The 24,114-nt window shown below is 55.6% G+C and overlaps 2 protein-coding genes across 4 annotated transcripts in view; one reads left to right on the forward strand and one right to left on the reverse strand.

Moving 5' to 3' along the window:
- FKRP (fukutin related protein) overlaps nucleotides 1-7,762 on the forward strand; it is a 9,638-nt gene extending 1,876 nt beyond the window's left edge. For all 3 annotated transcript variants that reach the window (XM_023649973.2, XM_023649972.2, XM_023649974.2), the window contains exon 3: nucleotides 3,923-7,762. In XM_023649973.2, coding sequence (XP_023505741.1) covers nucleotides 3,962-5,449 — 1,488 coding nt within the window. In that variant the 5' untranslated portion in view covers nucleotides 3,923-3,961 and the 3' untranslated portion in view covers nucleotides 5,450-7,762. The remainder of the gene's footprint in view (nucleotides 1-3,922) is intronic.
- Nucleotides 7,763-12,451: 4,689 nt separating this feature from the next.
- Nucleotides 12,452-23,204, reverse strand: SLC1A5 (solute carrier family 1 member 5). The gene is made up of 8 exons (XM_001917363.5): nucleotides 21,869-23,204; nucleotides 19,546-19,588; nucleotides 19,050-19,097; nucleotides 18,137-18,303; nucleotides 16,215-16,448; nucleotides 15,366-15,560; nucleotides 15,088-15,222; nucleotides 12,452-13,347 (listed from the first exon to the last, which is right to left on the reverse strand). Exons 1-8 carry the CDS (start codon nucleotides 22,426-22,428, stop codon nucleotides 13,113-13,115), a joined length of 1,617 nt encoding a protein of 538 aa, XP_001917398.2. The 5' UTR covers nucleotides 22,429-23,204; the 3' UTR covers nucleotides 12,452-13,112.
- Nucleotides 23,205-24,114: the final 910 nt, after the last annotated feature.

Raw genomic sequence — 24,114 nt, forward strand, 5'->3', positions numbered from 1 at the left:
CTTCATTGATCACCTTTTCTCTATGATGCCCCCTGCTGGTGTCCTGCCCTCTCTAGAAGTTGTTTGTGTGGTTTTGTCTGTCTTCCTACCGCTGGCGGGCCTGCCCATGACTGCTTCCTTCATCGCGTGTCCCCAGAACACAGGGTCTAGAACAGAGAGCGCTCAGGAAACATCTGTTTGTTGAGTTAATGAGTTGGATAATGCATTCACATGCCACATTCAGCTCTGAAAGCGCCCATGAGGTTAGGGCTGGGGAAAGCTCACTGAAGATGGACTGAGAATTGGGCTAAGTGGACCCAAGAGACACAGCAGTTTATTGGTCGAAAGCTCCAATCTGGAATCAGCTTCCTGGGTCAAATCCTGGACCCACTGCTTCCCAGCTGTGTGACCTTGAGCCAGTGACTTCACCTCTCTGTGCCTCAGTTTCCTCATCTTTACATGCGATCATAACCTGAAGATTAAACAAAGTTAAGATGTGTAAAGTGCTTAGAACAGGGTCTGGCACGTCATGAGCGGCTAGAATTGTTGACATGTTATCATCCTATCGTGATTCAGAAAAACATAGAGCATTCAGACCTTCAAAATCATCCTTTCTTCCATTTTTCCCCAGTGAAGAGGTTTTGAGCCCTTACAGTTGGGGAAGCCAAGACCGACCTTGTTAGGGTACTAGATGGTTCCTTTCTGTTCCTTCCCTGGTCCCCTCACCTCCTTGTCTGGCTCTCATACCCACTGGTCTCTGATGCCCCTGCTGGGCACCTCCTGGCCCCGAGTCAGCCAGACAGAGCACAACGAGAGGGCCTGGGAGCGGAGACCTGGCTTCTGCCACCTGCCTCCTTTCTGTCCCTGAGCCACAGGCCCCCCATCTGAACAATTGGAGCCCCTCACCCATTCCGCAGAAAGTTATCGAGCATCTGCTGTGTGCCGGGCACGAGCTGTGCACTGGGCATCCAGCAGGGGACAAAAACAAGGAAACAATAAATAAGAAAGTAAAATCTACGTGATGACCAGTAGGGGAGAAAGATTGTGCAGGGATGGAGCAGAGAAAGGGCGTGATAGGGAGGTGCGTCTTTAAATAGGGGGGCCCAAGGAAGGCCTCACAGACAGGTGACATTGGAGGAAAGACCTGAAGGCCGTGGGGGGAGCCATGGGGATACCTGGGCACCCAGGCAGAGGGGACGGCGGCGCTGCGGCTGAGTGTCCTGGGTGTATGTGAAACATGGCCTTTGGTGGCCTGTGTGGCTGGGGCTGAGTGACCGAGTGCGAGAGGGTGGGGGACCAGGTGGGGCCTCATGGGCCACCATCAAGGCCTTGGCTGTTCCTTCGAGTGAGTTCTGAGCCACAGAAGGGTTTGAGCAGACGGAGGACAGGATCTAATTCGAGTTTTAACCAGCTCCCTTGGGCCCTAGGGGATGAGAGTGGGGCAGGAAGATGGTCTCTTTAGAATCTTTAGAAGATTCTAATGCCATCTAAGGGTCTCTTCTGTGCATCTGTGTGCCTGATTCTACGATTCTAAGATTTTTAAGACCCTGGAGGTTCTGTGGTTCCAAAGGTCCCTGTCCCCACAATAATGTGAGTTCCGTGGGCTCAGGGGTGTGTCTGTCTCTGTGTGTCGTGTGTCCACTGCTGTGTCCCCCGTGCCGAGAACAGTGCCTGGCAGGTTGTAGGAGCTCCACAAATAGACCCTGAAGGACTGAAGGAAGCAGGACTTGATCTCAGGTCCAGAAGTCAATTCTAAGGTCTAAAGATTAACAAGATGCTCTTAAAGTGCAACTCCGCTTCTCAAGTGCCGGCCGAGCTGGGTCGGAGAAGGGCGGGCAGGACTGGGATGGGTGAGGAGGGGTGGAGGGCATTCCTGGTAGGAGAGAAAGGAGGCGGGAGGACCAGGACAGGGCCCAGGCACATGGCCATGGTGCGGAGTGTGGCTCCGGGCCCTGAGTGGGCTCTGCCGACACACAAACCCTGCCCCTGGCTGTCCTCTGCTCGCCGGGTGCATTTTCAGTGCCCAGCTGTGTGCCAGGAACACAGCGGTGATCGAGACAGCCCTGGCTCTACCCTCCCAGACCTCACAGTCTAGCGGGGCGGGCAAACCCATCCCCAGACAGTGCTGCCCCAGAATGGGCAGGGCTGGAACATGGCAGCCTAGGGGCTTCGAGAGCCCAGAGGGGACTTGTGACCTAGCCTGGGGCTCAGGGAAGGCTTCCTGAAGGAGGGGCCATCTGTGCCGAGGCCTGAAGCATGAATAGGAGTCCTCCAGGAGAAAAAAGGCACAGGGAAAAGGGGTGTTTGAGAGGAGATTCTTCCACGCAGAAGGAACAGAATATGCAAAGGCTTAAAATAAGACCTGTTGGAGGAACAGTCCACAGTGGCTTGGGCATAGAGTTTGAGGAGGCATGGCTGGAGATGGGGCTGGAATGGTGGGCGGGCAAGGGCCAGGTCACACAAGGCCTTATGGGATGTTGCAAGAAACGTAAACTTTCTCCCCAGGGCACTGGGGAGCCATGGCAGGTTCTAAGCAGTGGGGGGAGAGGTCAGATTTGTGCTTTATGAAGACTTCTCTGGCTGCCATGAGGAGGGGACTTGGTCTGGAGACCAGGGGAAGGCTGAGTGGGGATCTGGGTGAACCCAGGTTGAGGGGGGAGCTGTGGGAATGGGGAGGAGGGGTCAGCAGTATTGAGGGACTAGGAAGATCAGCTGGGTCTCTGCTGTCCCCCTCCCTGGAAGGATAGAAACCTATGAAAATCCTTCAGGGGGAAGCTTTTTTTGAGTGTCTGCTCAGAGCCCAGACAGAGTTAGTTACACTTACTGTGCTGGAGACCAGCCAAATCTCCACGTTGTGGGGGGACAGGGAGACAGCGCCATCTGGGGGTTGCTTAGGAGGGTGGCCAATGAAGGGGGGGCGTGTCCCAGGGCCGGCAGCCTTTTTGATGCAGTCCAGTCCACTTTAAAAAAATTGTTTTTAATTGTGATAAAATACACATAATAAAATCTATCATCTTAATTTTAAGTAGATAGTTCAGTGGCGTTAAGTGGATTCACGTTATGGCGCAACTAATCTCCAGAACTTTTTCCTCTTGCAAAATTGGAACTCTGTACCAATTAAACTACAACTCCCCATTTCCCCCTCCCCCAGCCCCTGGCCACCACCATTCCACTTTCTGTCGCTGTAAGTTTGACCCATTCCATTAAAAAAAAAAAAGAATTAGTGGCCAACACTAAGAACTGGGAGAATTGTAAGGCAAGAAAACATTTCTGGCTTTTCTTGCAAAGCCAAAACGATCCAGCTGACCATCAGGAAAGAGGTGGCCAGAGGCACAGGGTCTGAGGAAGTGGGAAGGGACAGCGGGGGAGGGTTTGGTGGCCAGGCTGAGGCTGCAGCATCCCGTGGCCCTGGGGCCAGGCCAGGGGGGAGGGGAGGTCAGGGGAGTGGTAGAGCAGAAGGTGCAGGTTGGGTCTGGGGCTGGGGCTGGTGCGTCTATAAGGGAAGCGGAATCTGGGTGAGCAGTTGACAGCGAGTAGAGGGGTGGGACTGCTCAAGAAGGGGAGGTGGTTCATTTGATAAAAATTTACTAACACCTGGTGGGTACCCGGCTCTGTGCTGGGCCCCCTTGGGGACCTAGCAGTGACCAAGACAGGCTCAGGACCTGCCCTCATGGGTCTCACAATGCAGTGGGAGGACACAGACCGGTCCCTATTCGGTATGACTTAGAGTGGTTGGGCCAGGGTGGGGGAACCCAGGGGACCGAAGGAGCCCAGAGCGGGTGTGTGACCCAGCCTGGGAAGTCAAGGAGGGCTTCCTGGAAGAGGGGAAGTCAGAGCTGAAGCCAGATAGGGAAAGGGCTGGGAGAGAGGGCAAGGCTGAGGATGGGGCGGGGCGGGGGTCTGACAACCAGCCCCACCTCGCCTCTCATTTCCCCCTCTCCAGGATGCCCTGGAGGTCCAGCTAGGGCCTGACTTCGGCCCCATGCGGCTCACGCGCTGCCAGGCTGCCCTGGCGGCCGCCATCACCCTTAACCTCCTGGTCCTCTTCTACGTCTCGTGGCTGCAGCAGCAGCCCAGGAACTTCCGGGCCCGGGGGCCCCGCCGTGGATCTGCCACCGGCCCCCGCGTCACCATCCTGGTGCGGGAGTTCGAGGCCTTCGACAACGCGGTGCCCGAGCTGGTGGACTCGTTCCTGCAGCAGGACCCAGGCCAGCCGGTGGTGGTGGCAGCCGACACGCTCCCCTACCCACCCCTGGCCCTGCCGCGCATCCCCAACGTTCGCCTGGCGCTGCTCCAGCCCGCGCTGGACCGGCCGGCCGCGGCCTCGCGCCTCGAGACCTACGTGGCCACCGAGTTCGTGGCGCTGGTGCCCGACGGGGCGAGGGCCGACGCACCGGGCCAGCTGGAGCGCATGGTGGAGATGCTCCGGGCGGGAGGCGCACGCCTGGTGGCCGCCCCGGTCGCCTCGGCCAACCCTGCCCGGTGCCTGGCCCTGAACGTCAGCCTGCGGGAGTGGACGGCCCGCTACGGCCCGGCCCCCGCCGCGCCCCGCTGCGACGCCCTGGACGGGGATGCCGTGGTGCTGCTGCGCGCCCGCGACCTCTTCAACCTCTCGGCTCCCCTGGCGCGGCCGGTGAGCACGGGCCTCTTCCTGCAGACCGCCCTGCGCGGCTGGCCGGTGCAGCTGCTGGACGTGCCCTTCCCGGCGGCGCGCCAGCCCCCGCTCGCCACGGCCCACGCGCGCTGGAAGGCGGAGCGCGAGGCGCGCGCGCGGCGGGCGGCTCTGCTGCGGGCGCTGGGCATCCGCCTGGTGCGCTGGGAGGGCGGGCAGCTCGAGTGGTTCGGCTGCAGCAAGGAGACCCCGCGCTGCTTCGGGACGGTGGTGGGCGACACACCGGCCTACCTGTACGAGGAGCGCTGGACGCCCCCGTGCTGCCTGCGTGCGCTCCGGGAGACCGCGCGCTACGTGGTGGGCGTGCTGGAGGCGGCGGGCGTGCGCTACTGGCTGGAGGGCGGCTCGCTGCTGGGGGCGGCCCGCCACGGCGACATCATCCCGTGGGACTACGACGTGGACCTGGGCATCTACCTGGAGGACGTGGGCAACTGCGAGCAGCTGCGGGGTGCCGAGGCGGGCTCGGTGGTGGACGAGCGCGGCTTCGTGTGGGAGAAGGCGGTGGAGGGCGACTTCTTCCGCGTGCAGTACAGCGAGAGCAACCATCTGCACGTGGACCTGTGGCCCTTCTACCCCCGCAACGGGGTCATGACTAAGGACACGTGGCTGGACCACCGGCAGGACGTCGAGTTCCCCGAACACTTCCTGCAGCCTCTCGTGCCCCTGCCCTTTGCCGGCTTCGTGGCGCAGGCGCCCAACAACTACCGCCGCTTCCTGGAGCTCAAGTTCGGCCCCGGGGTCATCGAGAACCCCGAGTACCCCAACCCCGCGCTCCTGAGTCTGGCAGGAGGCGGCTGAAGCCCTGCCCCCCGCGCCCGCGCTCAGGGGAACATTCGGGCACGGGGAGCTGTCCTTTGTCTCGGTGCCGCCGGCGCTTGATGGGCGGCGCAGGGATGCCAGGCCGCCCTGCAGGGCCCAGCACAGTCCGGACATCAGAGACGTGCCCTGCTCAAGATTTCCAAGAACCCGGGCTCCCGGGCTGGGACAGAGTTTTGGAAAGAGAGAGAGAAAGAGTGTAGGTTCTGGGGCCCTCCTGTCGCGAATGAGACCCCAGCTCTCCCACTTACTAGGTACCTGGGCCTGGGCGAGGGTCCCAGTTTCTCTGTGCCTCAGTTTCCTCCAGGATTCAGTGAGTACCCTCCGTGTCTGGCGCGGAACGAGCCTCAGGACACCTGGCTGCTGGGGTCGCTTGTGCCACTAGAGGCCGCCCTTGTGCTACCGTGGGGACCTGCGTTCCGTCGCTGCCGCGTCTGGAGCCCTTGGTGGCCCAGGACAGGGTGACGATCTCCTTGATCTGCCTTCTGCCAGTTCTTCCAGAACGCGGCCTCCCCCCCTCCTGGGAGAGCTGCGGGGTGCATGCTGCGCTTAACCCCATCTTGCCCGGGAGGAAAGAGGCTCGGAGCTCTGCGGTGCTGCTGGGGAGAAGAACCGAGTTGGGATCCCGGCTCCGCTCCTTGGCTGTGTGACCTCGTTATTTTAGCTCTCTGCACCCGTTTCCCCACTTGCAAGGCGGGGTACCCCATAACCATAGCTCACGTTTACTGAGCACCGACTGTATACCATTCGTCCTTCTCAGTGTTTCACACGGATTAACCGATCCCACACCTCGACCCTCCAAGGGGAGGGGCTGTTCTTATTTGCATTTTGCTGGTGAGGAAACTGAGGCCAGCATGGTGAAGTCGCTTGCTGAAGGTCAGACAGCTTAGGAAGTGGCAGCGTGGGGGCTTGAACCCCGGGTGGCCGTGGAGCCCACATGAAGCCGCCCAGTCTGCCCCTGTCTGGTAAGGGTAGGGGACGGGGGCCTCCGGGACAAGGGCGGGCAGCCTTCCTAGTGTAGTCATGCACCTGAGAGTAAATAGCCTTTGGGCATGCGCCCTCAGGATGTGTGTTTATTTATAAATTATATCCAGGTACTACTGTCATTCTGTATATTAGTAATAAGGCTTAAATTATTCCATTTTTAAAATAAAGATAAATAGGGTTTTGTCTGCTCGCCTCATCCCAGTGGCTTGTCCTGCACAGCGCCCGCTCCTCCGCTGTGGGCTGGGGGCCACCGTGACTCTCCTCTGCACCCCTGCTTCCAACCTGGGAAATGGGGGTGGTGGTGGCCCTCACCCCGCAGGCTGCTGGGAGGCGCTTGAGTGGTGAAGGGGTCCGAGTCAGGGCTGGGTTTGGCTCCTGGCTTGGCCGCTTACTTTCTTTGTGACCTTAGGCAAGTGGCTGCCTCTCTGAACCTCTAGATTGAGGCTGGGGGTGGGGTGGTGATATTGCAAAAGGGTAAAACCCTCATGGGAAGGGGCCTTCACAGGCCAGTGAGACAAGAAAGAAGAGAACTTAGCCCAATTTCCTGAGACTCAGACATCCACAGCCAGACCTCATAACCCAGCCTCTGTTTTTAACCATTGGACCCGCAAATGGCTCACAAAGAGACTGTTGTTGGCTTCCCATGGAACATTCTGGAAGCATATAGGGACAATTTGGCTTATCGCTGTGATTGGGCGGTGCTTCTGGCTCTTGGAAGGCGTGGCCCAGGGATGGAGATGTCTTATGCCATATGCCACGTTGCTTGTCACATACAGTTTTAAAATGTCCCATTAGACATTCACGAAGGACAGATGATGTCCAAAATATTTTGCAACTGGTAAAGTCATAGAAATTAACAGAATCACTATAGGCATCAAATTTTTAAAATATCTTTTTTTCTCTAAATAATCAAGATGACCTATCTTGATATACCTATCTCTTTAAATTGTTTGCCAAGAACAGAAGTTGAAGCTCAAATCATTCTCAAATTATCGTCATGTTTTTATTTAGAAATTGTGTGATTTCTTGAGTGACACAGCTGTATATATGTATGTGTGTATATATATAAACATAAAATAACCTATGATATATTTATTTATTTATTTAAAATAACTCTGCCTGAGCTGTGATTTGATAAGAGAACCACACCCAGTGCTTCTAGCAACTTCCCATTAACTTGAGAACCAGTGGGTGACGTGGGATCTCAACAGATAACTCATCTAAGCATCAACCACAGTTCTATTTTCTCCTCTCTTCGCTGTTCTAAACTGACAGCAATTACATTAAAAACTTTCCTAGCCCTTGTAAGACTGTCTGATAATTTCGTGTATTCAACCTTTATTATCGACTAAGTAATGATATGACACAAAACCCATGGCCACAATGAACTTGAACTAATGCGTTTCTATTGGAATACGTGTTATTGAATTTCACCGCTTTCTCAATTAGCCTTGCACTATTAACCAGCTGGAAGAGAAGGGTTTCAGTGTTTTACCCACCAGCACGTCCATACTAGTGCACGCTGACTAAATTGTAGCCTTGCTTGGAAAAACCTGGGTAAGAATTATCAGCATCCAGAACCTAGCTCTCTCTTCGCGCAAATACAAAGTCCTTTTGATAAAGTTTTAACAGGTTCTGAATTTTCCAGGAAGTGCAACTACCATGTAAAATGAGGGAAGCTGGTGTCATGTTTCGTTCGAAACTTGACCAAGGATTGTCAACAATTTCAGAAGACCACGTTCTGTACGGCTCTCGGTAGCCGGACACGGACACCACGTGTCCCCCTCTGTGGGGAGCTGCTGACGTTACAGGTGTAAGGGTCTGGATTTCTGGGTTCTGGGAAGTGGCTCCCTATATTAGCATGTTGAAGTGCATGTTATAAATGATTTTTTTTGTTGTTGAGGAAGATTAGCCCTGAGCTAACCTCTGCTGCCAATCCTCTTCTTTTTGCTGAGGAAGACTGGCCCTGAGCTAACATCCATGCCCATCTTCCTCTGCTTTATATGTGGAATGCCTACCACAGCATGGCTTGCCAAGTGGTGCCATGTCCGCACCCGGGATCCAAACCAGTGAACCCCAGGCTGCCGAAGCAGGACGTGCGCACTTAACCACTGTGCCACCGGGCCAGCCCCTAAACGGTGATCCTTTTAGTTCTCCTTTTTATTACAGTTTGGGCAATATAGAGATTGTTGTTAAAATCATGTGCAGGTGGGTTATATTATCTGTGAACTTCGTTTCAGGAGCCAAGAGGACTCTCCCAGAGCTGACACTCAAGCCAGCACGTGCCCTGGTGTGGCCATGCCGGTGGTTAAAACATGCAAGCATTCACTTAGGGACTGTTCACCTGTTGGTAAAGGGTCGCAGCCGTGAGCCCCCTATTATTACCCTCCTGGCTCTCCCTGGGGAGCCCCCTGACCCAGCAGCCAGGGGGTTAACCCTGGGCTCAGTGGGAGGGAAAGGGGCTCATGACCCAGATGCTGTTTGATGGCCCAATGCAGTTACCAAGCAGTAAATATTTTGTGTGTCGCTCTGAGCATTACAAAATATTTGCTATGCAAAGTGGCCCCGAAAGACTTGCCTACAAATGCACCTCTATGCACAATAGCTCCAAGCTGGAAACCACCTAGTGGCCATTACCAGGCGAGTTAAACACACTGTGGTACATCCAGACAGTGGAATACTCCTTGGTGATAAAAAGCGAAAAAGGTGGGGCCGGCCAGTGGCGTAGTGGTTAAGTTTGCGCTCCACTTAGGTGGCCTGGGGTTCGCAGGTTCGGATCCCGGGTGCAGACCTACACACTGCTCATCAAGCCATGTTGCGGCAACATCCTGCATGCAAAATAGAGGAAGATTGGCACAGATGTCAGCTCAGGGCCAATCTTCCTCACCAAAAGTAAATAAATAAATAAGGAATGAACTACTGATTTGTGCAAAAATATGACTAAATTTCAAAAGCGTGATGCTAAGTAAAAGAAGGCAAATGCAAAAATCTACATACTATGGGATTCCACTAATGTGGAATTCTAGAAGAGAAAGAACTAACCCGTAGTGCCCAAAAGCAGACAGTGGTTGCCTGGGCCTGGGGGTGGAGGGAGGGAGGGACTGCAAAGGAGCACGAGGAAATTAGGGGCGGTGGGAGCCTTGTGCATCTTGATGTGGTGGTGGTTTTCCACAAGCGTGTGCATCTCTCAAAATTCTTCCAGTCGTCTACTTTCATGGAATACAGTGTATTGTATGTAGATGATGCCTCAATAAGATTGGGCCCCAGTAAGGCTGACAGCGGGCAGAGTCCAACAGGACTAGAGACATTGATCCATTTCCAGGAGAGACAAAACTGAGTCATTACCTGCCTGCCTCCCATACTGGAACCCGGGCCCAAGCCCAATCCAGGGCCAGCCTGAGCCCACCCTTGCAAGCCGACCTCCTTGGAAGGAGCCAGAAGGGTGTCCCAGTAACAGGAGTGGATGGGGCACTGGGGAAAGGGAGAGAGAGGGAGCGGGGAGCTGGGCCCCAGGGAGTGGCCATGCAGGTGCTTTTTCTGCTGATATAAACCTTCACCAGTGGCCTTGGGGTGAGGCGTATCAGGGCCATTGTTGCCAGAGGCCTTGGGGTGAGGCATATCAGGGCCATTGTCGCTCTTGCCAAGGTCATATAGCTGGCAGGTAGCAGAAGCAAAATCCAACCCAGGGTAACAGCCTCTCATGCCCAAGCAGGTCTGCACCGAAGCCCAGTTCATTCACTCTGCAGATGTTTATTGAGTACCTACTATGCGCCAGGCCCTCTGCAGTGCTCTGGGTATGCAGCAGTGACCAGGACAAAGGTGGCTTCCTCATGGAATGCACATCCTAGTGGGGACCAGGTGTGGGAGCCCCTTAAGCCCCTGGCCACACTGGGGAGGTTTGAGATGGCTCCAGTCTTTCTATAGGACCTGGATCCGTGTTTTAGGCAAATTAGTGGCATGTGCCCAGCAAATTTAAAAAGAGGAATAAGAAAAAAATGAGTAAGTACTTTTTGGTGGAAATTGGCCCATTTACACATTCTTTTTATGTACACACATTGTATGTATAGATGGTATACGCAATATGTTACATATATAGGTATGTATCTCTTTAACCCGTCTTCCCTCACAACCTAAATCTAATCCATTCCCCAAAAGCATTAGATAGGAACTCTGGGGATAACTTTCTTTTTTGAAGATTAGCCCTGAGCTAACATCTGCTGCCAATCCTCCTCTTTTTGCTGAGGAAGACTGGCCCTGAGCTAACATCCGTGCCCATCTTCCTCCACTTATATGTGGGACGCCTGTCACAGCATGGCTTGTTAGGCGGTGCCATGTCCGCACTCGGGATCCGAACCGGTGAAGCCCTGGGCTGCCAAAGTGGAGCACATGAACTTAACGGCTCGGCCACGGGGCCAGCCCCCCATTAAACAGTCTTGTTAAACACTTAGATAACAACCCACCAAGGATTTTGGCAAAGGAGAAGCATTGAAAACACCAATTACTTAATTATTCAACACTTAATGAACTCATTAATGGCTATGTTTGAGTGCAATACACAATTTTGCACGATCAGATATAAATTATATTTTCCTTGCAAACTGCACTGATCATGAGATGTAACTAAATAAACTGAGAAAAGATGCTACAGATACTTAAGATACCATCTATAATTGGACCCACATTGGTGGTGCCTCCAGGCACCTCGCGGAAGGTTCCTCAGGGACCTAGGGATGAGCGAGATGTTATCAATAATGTGTAACACGCTTCAACAAGGCACAAGACAGGATCCCCTGAGGACAGGGGAGCCGCAACTGGCGTCATCCACATCTTGGACCCACACCGGACTTGGTTTTTGATTGAAATAGCAAATGTTGGGGTAAAAAAAAAAAAAAAACAACCAGCAAGTCCCACTATTAGGACTACCTAGACAGCAAGAGTTCAGATCTCAAGGTGTACCTGCGGGCCCAGCCCCATGGCCGAGTGGAAAATGGATTTCTTATCATGAGTTGTACAAAGTGGTTAACTAACGGGGCCAGCCCATGGCCAAGTGGTTAAGTTCACGTGCTCCGGTTTAGCAGCCCAGGGCTTCGCAGATTCGCATCCTGGGCACAGACCTAGCACCGCTCATCAAGCCATGTCGAGGCGGTGTCCCACATGCCACAACCAGAAGGACCCACAATTAGGACATACAGCTATACACTGGGGGGCTTTGGGGATTAAAAGAAAAAAAAAAGATTGGTGACAGATGTTAGCTCAGTGCCAATCTTTAAAAAAATTGTTTGACTGGAAGATAATATACATAAGGTGAAATGCACACATCTTAAGTGTACCGGTTAATTAAATTTTCCAAACGTTTACATCTGGAAGCATCACTCATATCAAGATATAGAACATTTTCGGTATCATGGAAGGGTCCCCTGTGCCCCCTCCCAGTCACTAAGTCACCCTCCTGGGTCACCACCGTCCTCTCCCCATAGACCAATTCAGCCTGTTCTAGACCTTTCCATAAGTGGAACTATACAGTATGTACTGTTTCCAGCTTCTTTCACTGAAAATATTACCTGTGAGATGGATCCAAGTTGCACACGTCAATACTTGCTTTTCCAGCTGAGTAACCTACCATCACATGGATGATTATAACAATTTATCTAATTGATTCGTTTTCAAATTTTGGCAATTATAGAAAAAGCAGCTATAAACATCGATGTACCAGTTTTTGTGTGAACAGAAGTTTTCCTTCCTCTTGGGTAAATACCCAGGAGTGAGACTCACGAGTGGCATGCGAAGTATATATTTTAACTTGCTAAGAAACTGCCCAGATTTCCCAAAGTGAGTGGACCATTTGCAGTGCCCCCAGCACTGCGGGGCTGCGTCCAGTGGCTCCGACGCCATCAGCACGTGCTCGTTTGGTGTGCTGCCATGCCAACAGGTGTGTGTAGTGGTGTCTCATTGTGGTTTCCAATGGCGTTGATGAACAGATATTTTATTTCAATGAAGTCCAATTTATCCTGTTTTTGTTTATTTTCTGGGTGGCTAGTGCTTTCAGCCAAATTCTTAAAAATATCAAATTACATATACTCAATAATTTTATTGCTAAAAAATATCCTCTGGAGGGACAGCAGTATTTGTCCTCAGACACCCCCCAGGGTTTCTGGGAGTGTTACTGTGGAGGGAACATAGAGGCTGGGGACCGGGTGAGACGTACCGTGGAGTCACAGAACACACACACACACAGCTAGAGCTATAGCCACCAATAACCAGCAGAGGAGCTGGTGACCCGTCAGAACATCCTTCCTCTCGAAGAGGGCAGAATTCCACATGGCGACCTGTGCCCTGTGCCCTGAGACGGGAAGGCCAGGCAGGCTCCCGGGATGGGGGGGAGGACGCTATTTCTCCATCTTGCTGTTTCCTAGCCTTGAGTAGGGACAGGATCTGAGGAGTGGGGAGATATGGGGAGACACACTCACACGCACACACACACATTTACACCAGGAGCCAGGCCTCTCAGAGGTGACGTCGGAGAGGGAGGCTGGGGCCCCTGGCTTCCTGGAGCATGTGGGCAGGGTCCCCAGAGGCCCAGCTTGTCCGTTTATCCATCTCTCACGATCCCAATGTCCAAAGTGCCCCGTATCGGGGCAGGAAGGGTCCCTCTTGGGGTTTACATGACCGATTCCTTCTCGCAGGCGTCAGCATCCCCAGCGGGTCCTGGACCGTGTTTGAGGAGGGGGTTGCCCTCCTCGATGGGGATGGGCAATGGAGCCACGGGCATCTCGCTCTTCACCTGGATCAACTCGGGCACCGAGCTCCGCGCCTCCGTACGATCCACGTAACTTTGGAGGAGTCCTGCCCCAAAGGCGTCACCTTCCACGTTGAGGATGGTGCAGCTCCGGTCCCTGAAGGGGAGGAGTGCCAAGGAAGTGAGCGGGAGGGGGGGTCAGGGTCGAACGCGGGAACCTTGAAGGCCCCATCACGCCTCCTTCACAGACCCCTGTTCTACTCCTCTGAGACCCAGAAGCTCATCTCTCCATCCTCCCAGGATCCCAGATATCCTCTCCTCCTAGAAGCACAAAGATCTTTTCCTCTAGAACCCGGGAGGCCGCCCACTTCGCCTGTGCCCCTGGAATCCCAGTGTCGCATCATACTTTCTCTGCCTTTGAACCCCAAAGACCTGCTCCTCGACCCTCCTTGGACCCCAGTGAGGCTTCTTCCAACGAGACACAAGAATTGTTGCTTCTGGAACCTCAGAGAGTCATTCCTGCCTTTCCTTGGGGCCCCAAGAGACCCGTCTCCTCACACTTTTTGTGTGTGTGTGCCATTTTAGAAAATTGAGCTATAACTCACATATCATAAAATCCATCCTTTAAAAGTGTGCCATCCAGTGGGCTTTAGTATATTCAGAGTTGTACGACCATCACCACTATTCAGTTCCAGAATAATTTCATCTCTCCAAAAGGAAACCCCCACACCCACTAAGCAGTCAGCCCCCATTTCCTCGCCTCCCCCCAGCCCTAGGCACCCGCTCATCTACTTCTTGTCTCTAGATTTCCTTGTTCTGGACATTTCATAGAAATGGGATCCTACACTGTGTGGTCCTTGGTGTCTGGCTTCTTTCACTCAGCATAATGTTTTCAAGAATCCCAGATATAGGGGCTGGCCCGGTGGCGTAGCGGTTAAGCACGCACGTTCTGCTTCGGTGGCCTGGGGTTCCCTGGTTCGGATCCCGGGTGCGGACATGGCACTGCTTGGCAAGCCATTATGTGGCAGGCGTCCCACATATAAAGTAGAGGAAGATGGGCACGGATGTTAGCTCACGGCCAAGTGTTCCTCAGCAAAAAGAGGAGGATTAGCAGCAGATGTTAGCTCAGGGCTAATCTTCCTCAAAAAAAAAAAAAAAAAAAAGAGTGCCAGATCTAACAGCATCTATGTATGTACTGGAGCTTCATTCCATTTCTTGAGAATAATATCCCATTGTATGGATTTACGGACATTTTGTTTATCCACTCATCAACTGACGGACATTCAGGCTGTTTCCTGTTCCGTACTATGAATAATGCCGCCGTGAACATTCATGTACAAGTTTTTGTGGACACGTTTTCAATTCTCCCGGGTATATACCTAGGAGTGGGGTTGTGGAGACATACGATAACTCCACGTTTAACTTTTGAAACCAAACTGTTTTCTAATCTTTTATGCTCTTAATAGCTTAAAGGTGACAGCTGACAATTATGTAGCATTTACCACTTCCTGTTCTAAGCAGGTGTTCTAAGGGAGTTGGTTGTTTTAAATCATCTAAGGAGGAAACCATTCTCTCCATTTTACAGAGGGAGAAACTGAGACACAGAGAGATGAAGTCCCTGCCCACGGTCATAACAGCTAGTAACGGTGGCCCCAGGACTTGAACACCAGCAGCCTGGACTGTCTGCTCTGTGAACCACTCCAGCATGCTACCTTCCTGGGGGTCCTCTTAGAAGCCCAAAGATCCGTTCCTGCCCTCTTACTGGAACGTTCCAGGTCCCATCCCCTTTCCTCTAAAACTCCTTCCCCCCTCTTCTCATCTACGTACAGGCTCTGAATGACCCTCTTCTTCATCCCCTTTCCCAGGAGCCCCCCTGAATTCCCAAACCCACACTCACACCAGCCAGTCCACAGCCAGGATCAAGGAGATGTCGTGAACCGGCAGGCTGACAGCCTCGAGGATGATGGCCAGAGTGAGGACACCTCCAGCGGGGATGCCCGCCGCACCCACACTGGACGCTGTGGCGGTGACCCTGGGGGAGGAGAGGGGAGGTCAGGGAGGGGCCCCGGGAGTGGGAGAAGCTGCCACAGGGGCCCCGCTCCCCTCAGCCTGTGCCCACTCTCAGGGGAAGGGTCCGGTGGGTCGGGGGTCCTAGCCGCAGCCACCTGCACTCACAGGATGGTGATGATGTGCACGAAGTCCAAGGATCGCTTGTTGAGCTGAGCAATGAACACCGCGGCCACGCACTGGAAGAGGGCGGCACCGTCCATGTTGACAGTGGCCCCGATGGGCAGGATGAAGCGGCTGATGTGCTTGGCCACGCCATTCTTCTCCTCCACACACTTCATCATCAGCGGCAGCGTGGCGGAGCTGCGAGGGACCGCAGATCCGAGCTCACGCGCAGCCCTCACCTGGCCCCGCCCACCACTCAAGCCCCGCCCATAGCCCCGCCCCCAGGCCACATCCACCTCTGCAGACCAGCCCCTGGACCAGGCCCCGCCCATGCAGTCCAGCCTCCCCGGACCAAGCTCCGCCCACCAGCCTAACCTCCCCGCCCCCCCCCCTCATCCCCAGATCCCACCACCCACAGCCCTCTCCAGCTCTCCATGCCCTTCTCTTCCCAGAGCCAGAAGGCACTAGGGATCCCGCAGAATGTGGGCATTCCAAAATGGGGGAGTCCTGGACCCCCTGGGAGAATAGTGCCTGGTACTCCTCAAAATACACATAAAATTCCTATCTAAATTCCATAATGTCTGAGAGCTCACTGACCCACGCCCCCTCCCCTCCTCCTCCAATGATAGACCTCGGCTAAGAATTCCTACGCTCTTGGAGATGCTGCTGCAGAGAGGGCCCGGTTCCGAGGGGACAGGGCCAGTACAGATGGACATACCCAGATGTGGAAGGAAGCATGGCCCTGTACCCAGACCCGATGTCCCCAAACACAAAATTTCGCGAGCCTTCAGACATTTGATGCCCGCTCCAGACCCCTTAGCTTAAAAACCCCGGTCCACCCCAAGGCCGCACCTGGAGGAGGTCCCGAAGGCAGTGGCCAGCGCCGTCATGATGCCCCACAGGAAGCGGTAGGGGTTTTTGCGAGTGAAGAGGAAATAGATGAGAGGCAGCACCAGGAGCCCGTGGATGGCGTGGCCCAGCAGGCAGCACAGGATGTATTTGCCGAGACTGGCGAAGAGCAGCCCCACGTCTTCCATCTCCACGATCTTGCCCGCCACCAGGAACAAGATGCCCACAGGGGCATACCTAATTACCCAGAAGACAGATTGCTGACTGCCCACGTGCCCACTCAGGGCCGGGCGCTGTGCCTGGCACACGGCCTGACCATTTCCAAGCCTCCCTCGCAGTCAGAAGGTGCCCAGAGCATTGCGTGCTGAAGTTCGCCACCCCAGCCCCACCCCCGCCATCGTCTGCGCTCTCTCGCCTTGAAGACAGTGCAGCCGGGAGATAGGGGAACGGCAGCTGGTGTCTTCGTAACAACTCCCAGGTAGGAAGCATCTATGTGCCCTTGAGCATGGCTGAACCTTCGCCACAACCCCGCGAGGCAGCGCCCGTGGAGCCTCTGGCGCGGCTACCACGGAATTAAAGAAAATCTCCTAGGTCTGTAAAACACGGACGATGATGCTAAGCCGCACAGGAATGTGGGGAGGATGACATGAGGTGCCAGCTCAAGTGACCTGAAAGCTTTCTGTACACAATAAGTGATCTATAAACTTCAGCTGGGATTACTGGCACATTCTCCCGGAGGGAAGATGCTACGGGTGCCCGTGTCCCCCAGGCAGGAGGCGTCCCAAGATCACTTCCTTGCCTGCTTGATCGCAATGGCTGGTTGTCTGTCTTCTCCTGCTTAGTGACAGCAGAAAGGCACCATCTCCCAGCCACCTGTGCAGCCAGGTTTGGCCAAAGGCCCAAGTTCTGGCCAGTAAGATATGCCCAGAAGTTACACAAAAAAGTACATGATAAATATTAGCTAAGACTGTTTACTGGTGCACGCTATATAGACTGGCCACCGTCCCAAGAACATGACACGTAGGAACTCATTTGTGCCTGGTACTGCCAACCCCTTTTTTAAGATGGGGAAACTGAGGCTCGGAGGGCTAAGCCGCTTGTCCTAGGGCACAGGGTTGAGAAGCGGCAGGGCCGGGGTGGGAACCCAAGCTGCCAGTGGCAGAGCCTGCTCTGACCCGCACACCACCCAGCCCGGGCAGCGGAGTTTTTACTGGTCAAGACTCACTCCGGCCGCGCCCAGCTGCCTCTGAGATGTCGGCTGCGCAGCAATCAGGGTGGGTGGGCGTGTGGGGTTTCTCAGCAATGCAGCAACACCGGCCCCTCGCCCGATTTCTGACCCTCTAGGCCAGGCAGGCGCTGAGAGTCCGTGTGAGACGGTGGGGAGATGAGACTGGGGGAGGGGGGGACGGTGGAGGCCTCGGCATCAGTCTCCCCCTCATTATCAGGGGTCATTGAACAAAGCTCGTAAAAAGAACAATCGTAGAGAACAGGAAGTGAATCTCAGTAAGTGCCAGGCGTTTACAGCACTTTCTAAGAGCTTTACGTCTACTTGGGTCACCAACTTCATCTTCATAACTCTGTCAAGCAGCACTATGTTACATCAGCGATCCAAAGGTTAAGACTGGATTCCATTTAAATCTCTAAAACTGAGATGCATTAGTCTGGCTGTGGCCGCAGCTTGGCTGTCTGTCACCTTCCAGTAAGAGCAAGAAGGTGCCGGAATCTGTCTCAGCTCTCATGGAATACAGTACTGCCCTCGTTTTATATATGAGGCCATTGAGGCACAGAGAGGGTAAGCGGCTTGCCCAAAGTCACACAGCAAGGGAATAGTCGATGTCAGATTTGAATCCAGGCCATCTGGCTTTCCAAGGAGCGGATGGAGGGTCGCCCTCTCCCACAGCCCCAGCCCCTCTCCTACCACCTACCACATGATCCAGGAGACCAGCACCATGGTGGCGTCGTTGAAGGAGTTGAAGAAGCGGATGAGCAGCTCTCCCTCAGGCCCCAGCTTCCGCAGGGCCACGCCAAAGACGATGGCAAACACCACCAGGCCCAGGATGTTCATACCCTCCACCTCACCTCCCACGGGCACCTTTGGGCAAGGAACAGACGGGGACAGGAGGGAGCGCTCAGTCACCTGCAGTCACTCCGGGCCGGCTCCTCAGGCCCCTTCCTCCCACGACTCACAGTCCAGGTCCAGGAGAAATAGCTCTGTCTCCAGGGACCACCCAGAGAGGGTAGGGCTGGAATGGGGGCCCCAGGGGAGCGTGCGAACCGAGAGGGGGGGAAGCCACCTTGGGGAGGGTAAGAGGGAATCAAGAGGGCTTCCTGGAGGAAGAGGCTGAGCCCTAGAGAACAGGAGGGGTGAACCAGGTAAAAACGGGTGGTAGAAAGTTCTAGAGAGAGGAACCAAGGTTCAACAGCCTAGACATGAGAGCAACATGGACATTCAAAGAAGGGAAAGTAATCCACTGTGGCTGGAGTGGAACGAGCCAGGCAGAGTCACAAGATGAGGCCGGGCAGGCGGCTGGGCAGGGGCCCAACCTCGGAGGGTCCCATGGACTGCGGCGAGGAGGCTTGGGTTTTCCTCCAAGGGCACTAGGGAGCAGGACAGGGCTTGGGGCAGGGGAGAGGCAGAGAGAAGAGGGGGCAAAACGGGGACTCCAGAAAGACAGATTACACAGAAACTGGGGAGGGGCTGCGGAAAGTTTAAAACACACTGCACAGCAAATGTTAGAAGGCCCAGAGGACAGACGAAGGCTGGGGGAGGAAGAAAATGGAACAAGCACAACAAGGGGCCAGGGGTGTCCCCGCCCCCCCGCCCTTCCCCGCTCTCACCTTCACCTGGGTTCCGTTGATGGAGCTCTGCTCATAGGAGGTAGCATACTGCAGACAGGAGTGGGATGCGTCAGTGTCAATCAACATCGAGGCTCCCCCTTCCCGGGCTGGCACTAAGATGCTCAAAGCCAGCCTTAAACATCTCTTAAACACAGTCTCATTTCATCTCGCCAGCACCCCTGCTGAGGTAGGACTATTCATACCCCCCAAGGCTCAGAGAGGTAAAGGCACTTGCCCAGGGTCACACAGCTAGAATGTGAACCCAGAGGGGGCTCGGAACCCATATTCTTGCTTCTTGATGAGGGGCACGGATGGTTTTCAGAAGTCCCCCCAAGAACCCTGTAATAGCATCGCCTGTAAATATGTGGGCATGTGCACTTTTCCAGGCATCACCCCAAATCAGGCACCAAGGGGCCATGACTGGTGTCTCACCCCTTCCCAACCCCCCATCTACTTGGGACACCACCCCTCCCCCTGCCCCGGCCCCAGGACTCACTGAGCGGAAGGCAGCAGACACCAGGTTGGAGGGGAAGATATTCCTACAGAGACAGACATAGGGGGGTTAGTAAGTACCACAGGGGGATGTCAGTAGGTGCTGGGTTGGCCTCTTGGCGTAGGGAGAATCTTGGAGGCCCCATCTGCACCCAGCTGTGGCCCCCACCCAAGCCTCCGCCAGGTTCAGCCAGGCAGGGTTGGAGCCAGGCCGGCCAGCCTTTGCAGGGGGTGGGGAGTCTGAGCTGCCCCCCTGGGGCTGGTGTCGAGGCCCCGGGGGACTGCGGGTTGGGGCTGAGGTGTACTGATTCCCACGGTGGCCGGGGCAGAGGCACCCAGGGCCTCAGCTCCACCCCATGCAGAACTTAATACCGTGGCTGTCTTGCATCAGCCACTTCCTCCTGGAGGGCTGGGAGGCTAAGAGGGCTGGCCCTGGGGGCTGGAAGGGTATGGGCGTGTTGGAAAGAGGTGGTGAGAGAAAGTGACAAGGGATGGCTGTGTGTCATGAATGTGCATCTTCAGTGAGCAGCAGCGAGCACTAAACCCCAGAGCCTGTGAGGGAGTGGACAGGGGCCTCGTGTGTCTGAGTGAGATGGAAATAACATCAGACACGCCTACGGGCGCTTACGTGAATCCACTCACGTAATCCTCACGCCAGCCCTCAGGGATTATCAGTTATCCTGTTTTACAGAAAAGGAAACTGAGGCACAGAAAGGTGCAGAAACTTGCCTGGCTACGGAGAGGCAGAGCCGAGATCTAAACCCAGCCAGCTGGTGGCAGAGTCCCAGCCACTGGGCATCCTAGGATCCCCCTGCCCGCCGTGACGTGGGTGGACAGCTGTTGCTGTGGGTCCACAGACAGTGTGTCAAGTGTTGGGATCCGGCTGGGGGCGCCGGTCAGAGTTCAGAGACATGGAACCCTGTTGGTGGTGGCCACGCAGGTGTGTGTGTGTGTGCTCTTGAGCATGTGTCTAGGGCAATGCTCGATGTGCTGGTGTGGTCGGTGGCATCTCCTAGTGGCTGTTTGTGCTAAAGCGGTCTTCGTACCCAGTGGAGGGGTGCGTGACAGTCAGCGCAAGCCCATGCATCAATGTGACATGTCCAGACGTGACTGAGTGTCTGTGTGCCTGTGTCCAGCTGTGTCAGTTGGTTATAAGGTGGTGTCACTGAGATATTCCGGCGAAGTTTCTGAGTGGCTGGCCAAGCGTGAGTTACGTCTGTTTTGGCATGCGGGGGACGCCTGTACACACAAACAGCCTTTGAGTGGGTGTGTCTGTCTGCAGGCTGTACCCCCCTCCCCCAGGCCAGCCAGGGCTGGGCCATGACCCAGCTAATCTCCCCCAGCCAGGAGGTGCCCACCCACTGCCACTTCTAGACAGCAAGCTTGCCGGAGTCCCTCATCTCAGCTGCACGGATGTCCCCCCCGAGGCTGGGGGAACCCAGTTTCCTGACTCATCATTTCCTTCTGCCACTTCCAGGAAGTCCCCAAACAACCTGGATACACTGAATCAGCAGGTCCCCTGGGGACCCTGCAGTCGGCCCTCCTCAAAAGTGGGGAGAGCCCTGTTTGGGGGCGGGGGAGGGGGAGCAGAGGCCAGAAGGAAGACAATCTGCACATTTGCTAACTGGGCCCCTTCTGGGCAGCCTAGTGGCCGGGAGCCCAGACAGGGAGGAAACGGGATGGAGAGTCGAGTCGTGGAGGTGGCAGGACATACCAGGAACTTAGAAAAAGGGGAAGTCGCCAGGGCCCAGCTGCACTGGGCGGGGAGGGAGGCTGAGAAAGAGCCTGGCTGTGTTGGGGTGATGTGTGGTGTGGGGAGAGGGCCTGGTGGGGGTCACTGGGATCTCTCCAGGTGCTCCAAGGGGGTTCCTTCCCCGGGAGTCCCAAACCCTCTGACCCTGGACTCAAATCTTTATCCAGAAGCCCCATCCTGGGCGATTACATGCCCAAAGATCCTCTTGTCACAGCAGAGACCCTCTCGTGTGTCCCCAAAGCCCCAAGCATCACTTTCTTCTCCCTCTATAAGACTTCCTTGCTTATCGCCCTCATGGGGGGTCGGGCTTATGTCCCCAGGTCCCCCATTCAGAAGCCTCCTTCCCGAGGACTCTGTCCTCACTCTCCATACCCTGACCCCAAGGGCTCAGGGCTCCTCCCACCATCCTGTGCCCTCTTCCTGAGGCCCCGGGGATGTTCCGCCCGGGAGGACCCAAAGCCCCCGTCCTGTCCACGTGGCCACTCCCGCCATCCCTCACACGCGTCCCCTCCCCACGTGGGTGAAGCACTCCCTCCCTCCCTCCCCCGCCTCCACCGGGCTGGCGGTGTCTGACCTCACAAGATCCAGGAACGAATCGCGCACCTCCTTCCTCGGGGCCTCTTCCACGGCGCCCGTGGCCCCGACCGAGGCGTTGATGGCGGCGAAGGCGGCGCCCGGCTGCAGCGCCAGCGCCAAGCCCACGCCGAGCGCCGACGCCAGCAGCGTGGTGACCAGGAAAAAGAGCAGCGCCCAGGCGCCCAGGCGGCCGAGCGCGCTCGGGTCCAGGCTGGCCGCGCCGCCGACCAGGCTGCACACCACCAGCGGCAGGATGATCATCTTTAGCAGGCGCAGCAGCAGCTCGCCCGGGAAGGCGAAGGCCGCCAGGCGCGCGGGACCCAGCGCTCCCGCGCCGCCGGCCCCGGACACCCCCAGCCCCAGCGCCACGCCCGCCACCACGGCCGCCACCGTCAGCAGCACCAGCAGGTTGGCGCGAAGGCAGCGGCGCACCTTGTCCTGGGAACCGCCTCCTGCCGCATCGGGGTCCTCTATAGGGACCAACGCCAGGGCACCGTTCGCGGTGGGCTCCCCCGCCGCGAACCCCTTGGAGTCTCCTTTAGGCGGATCGGCCACCATGACGATCGCCCCTGGGGTTCCTGAGCGCCTGGAAGCTGGGAGCCTTCGGGGCTCCTTCCCAGGACGCTGACGTTCCTAGAACGGAGAGTTCAGTAACAGCCTGGAGGCTGGAACTTTGGAGGGTTCCTCGGAGTTGAGAGTTCACTGCGCCTCGGTTCCTTGGCTCTTGGAAGCGGAGTGTTTGAGATCCCGAGGCTGGGCACCGGGGCTCCTCTGCTGTTCCAGGTGGGGTCCGGCACCCAAGACCTGGGAGTTGGGAGCACCTGGGTTTCCTGGCCCCAGGGGATGGGAATACAGGAGTTTCTCAGGCTGGGACCTGGGGTCCTTGGCTCCGGAAGGCTGAAGGCGCCCAGGCAGCGGAGGTCTTCAAGAGGCTAGGTCCTGGTGGCGCAGATGAGGGACGCCTGGATCCGGGAGGCGGGGGACCCGGGGTGCCTGGGTCCCGGAAACGGAGGGCTGGGGGAGCCCGAGTCTAGGGGCGCAGAGACGGAGCTCCGGGAAGAGGGGAGGCAGGCTCTTGGTCCGGGAGGGGAGATCCAGGCCCCTGGGGGCGGAAGGCGCGGTCCCGGATCCCAGGAGGTGACTGCCGCCAGCCGGGAGCGGACCTCGCTGGCGGGCCGCGTGGCTCTGAGCGGGCTCGGCGGAAGCGGCGGGGATTAAGGCGGGAGGCGAGGCTGGGGGGCGGGGACCGGCCGCTGGCGCCGATTGGCTGCAGCGCTCAGAGCCCTCCTGCGCGCGCGGGGAGGGGCTGCGGCCCAGAGCGGCCGGGTGGCCCCTAGAAGGCAGAGTAACAATGGCTATATCCAGGGGCGGGGCCGAAGGGGGCGGGGTTGTTGGGAGGACGCTTTTTCCCCCCAGCCAAATGAATTGGGCTGTGGGTTGGGGCCGTTAGGCCACAGCGGTCCCTTGGTGCGAAGATCTCCAAAAAGTGCAGGTGATGCGGTGGTGGCTTATTTGCAAATCAACTCAGCCTGGAACTCCTCCTCCGCCCCAAATTCTTTCTTTCGTTGCTTCTCGGAACTTCAGTTCCTCCCACGTAAAATGTAAATCCCTCACGTGATTGGTTTAAGATTTAAATGAGATGGAGTTGTTTATTTAATCATGTTAATAATTTTTTTTAAAGATTGGCACCTGAGCTGACGTCTGTTGCCAATCTTCTTCCCCCCTTTTTTTCTTCTTCTTCTTCTCTCCAAAGCCTCTCCAGCACATAGTTGTATATTTGAGTTGTAGCTCCTTCTGGCTCTGCTATGTGGGACGTCGCCTCAGCATGGCTTGATGAGCCGGGCCACGTCTGCGCCCAGGATCCCAACCAGGAAACCCCGGGCCACCGAAGGAGCTTGCGAACTTAATCACTCGGCCACAGGACTGGTCCCATAATAATGATAGTAATTTTTAAAACAAGTGTTCCCAGTTTAGAGCCCCACACTTTTCAATTAATGGCAGTCATTACATTAGGATTGTAATCCACTTCCCCCGGGTACAGATTTCCAATCCATCCATTAAAAATTATAACTCAATTTAATGACTGGGCTGATGCTTTTACGAATGCTTTTGCCACATATTTTGCCCCATATTTTATGATGAAAATTTTCAAACATACAAAAAAGTTTAAAGGATTTTATGGCGAACGCCCATATACTCACCACCTAGAGTCTACAATTATTTCGCCATATTTCTATATCATAT

This window comes from Equus caballus, chromosome 10 (assembly GCF_041296265.1).
Source record: "Equus caballus isolate H_3958 breed thoroughbred chromosome 10, TB-T2T, whole genome shotgun sequence".
NCBI lineage: Eukaryota > Metazoa > Chordata > Mammalia > Perissodactyla > Equidae > Equus > Equus caballus.

Coding starts and splice junctions, on each gene's coding strand:
- SLC1A5 (XM_001917363.5), bottom strand. CDS start 22,428: ATGGTGGCCGATCCGCCTAAAGGAGACTCCAAGGGGTTCGCGGCGGGG. Junction 16,449..18,136: donor CTGGTCTCCTGGATCATGTG/GTAGGTGGTAGG, acceptor CTGGGTAATTAG/GTATGCCCCTGTGGGCATCT. Junction 15,561..16,214: donor GCCTTCGGGACCTCCTCCAG/GTGCGGCCTTGG, acceptor GGTCCCTCGCAG/CTCCGCCACGCTGCCGCTGA.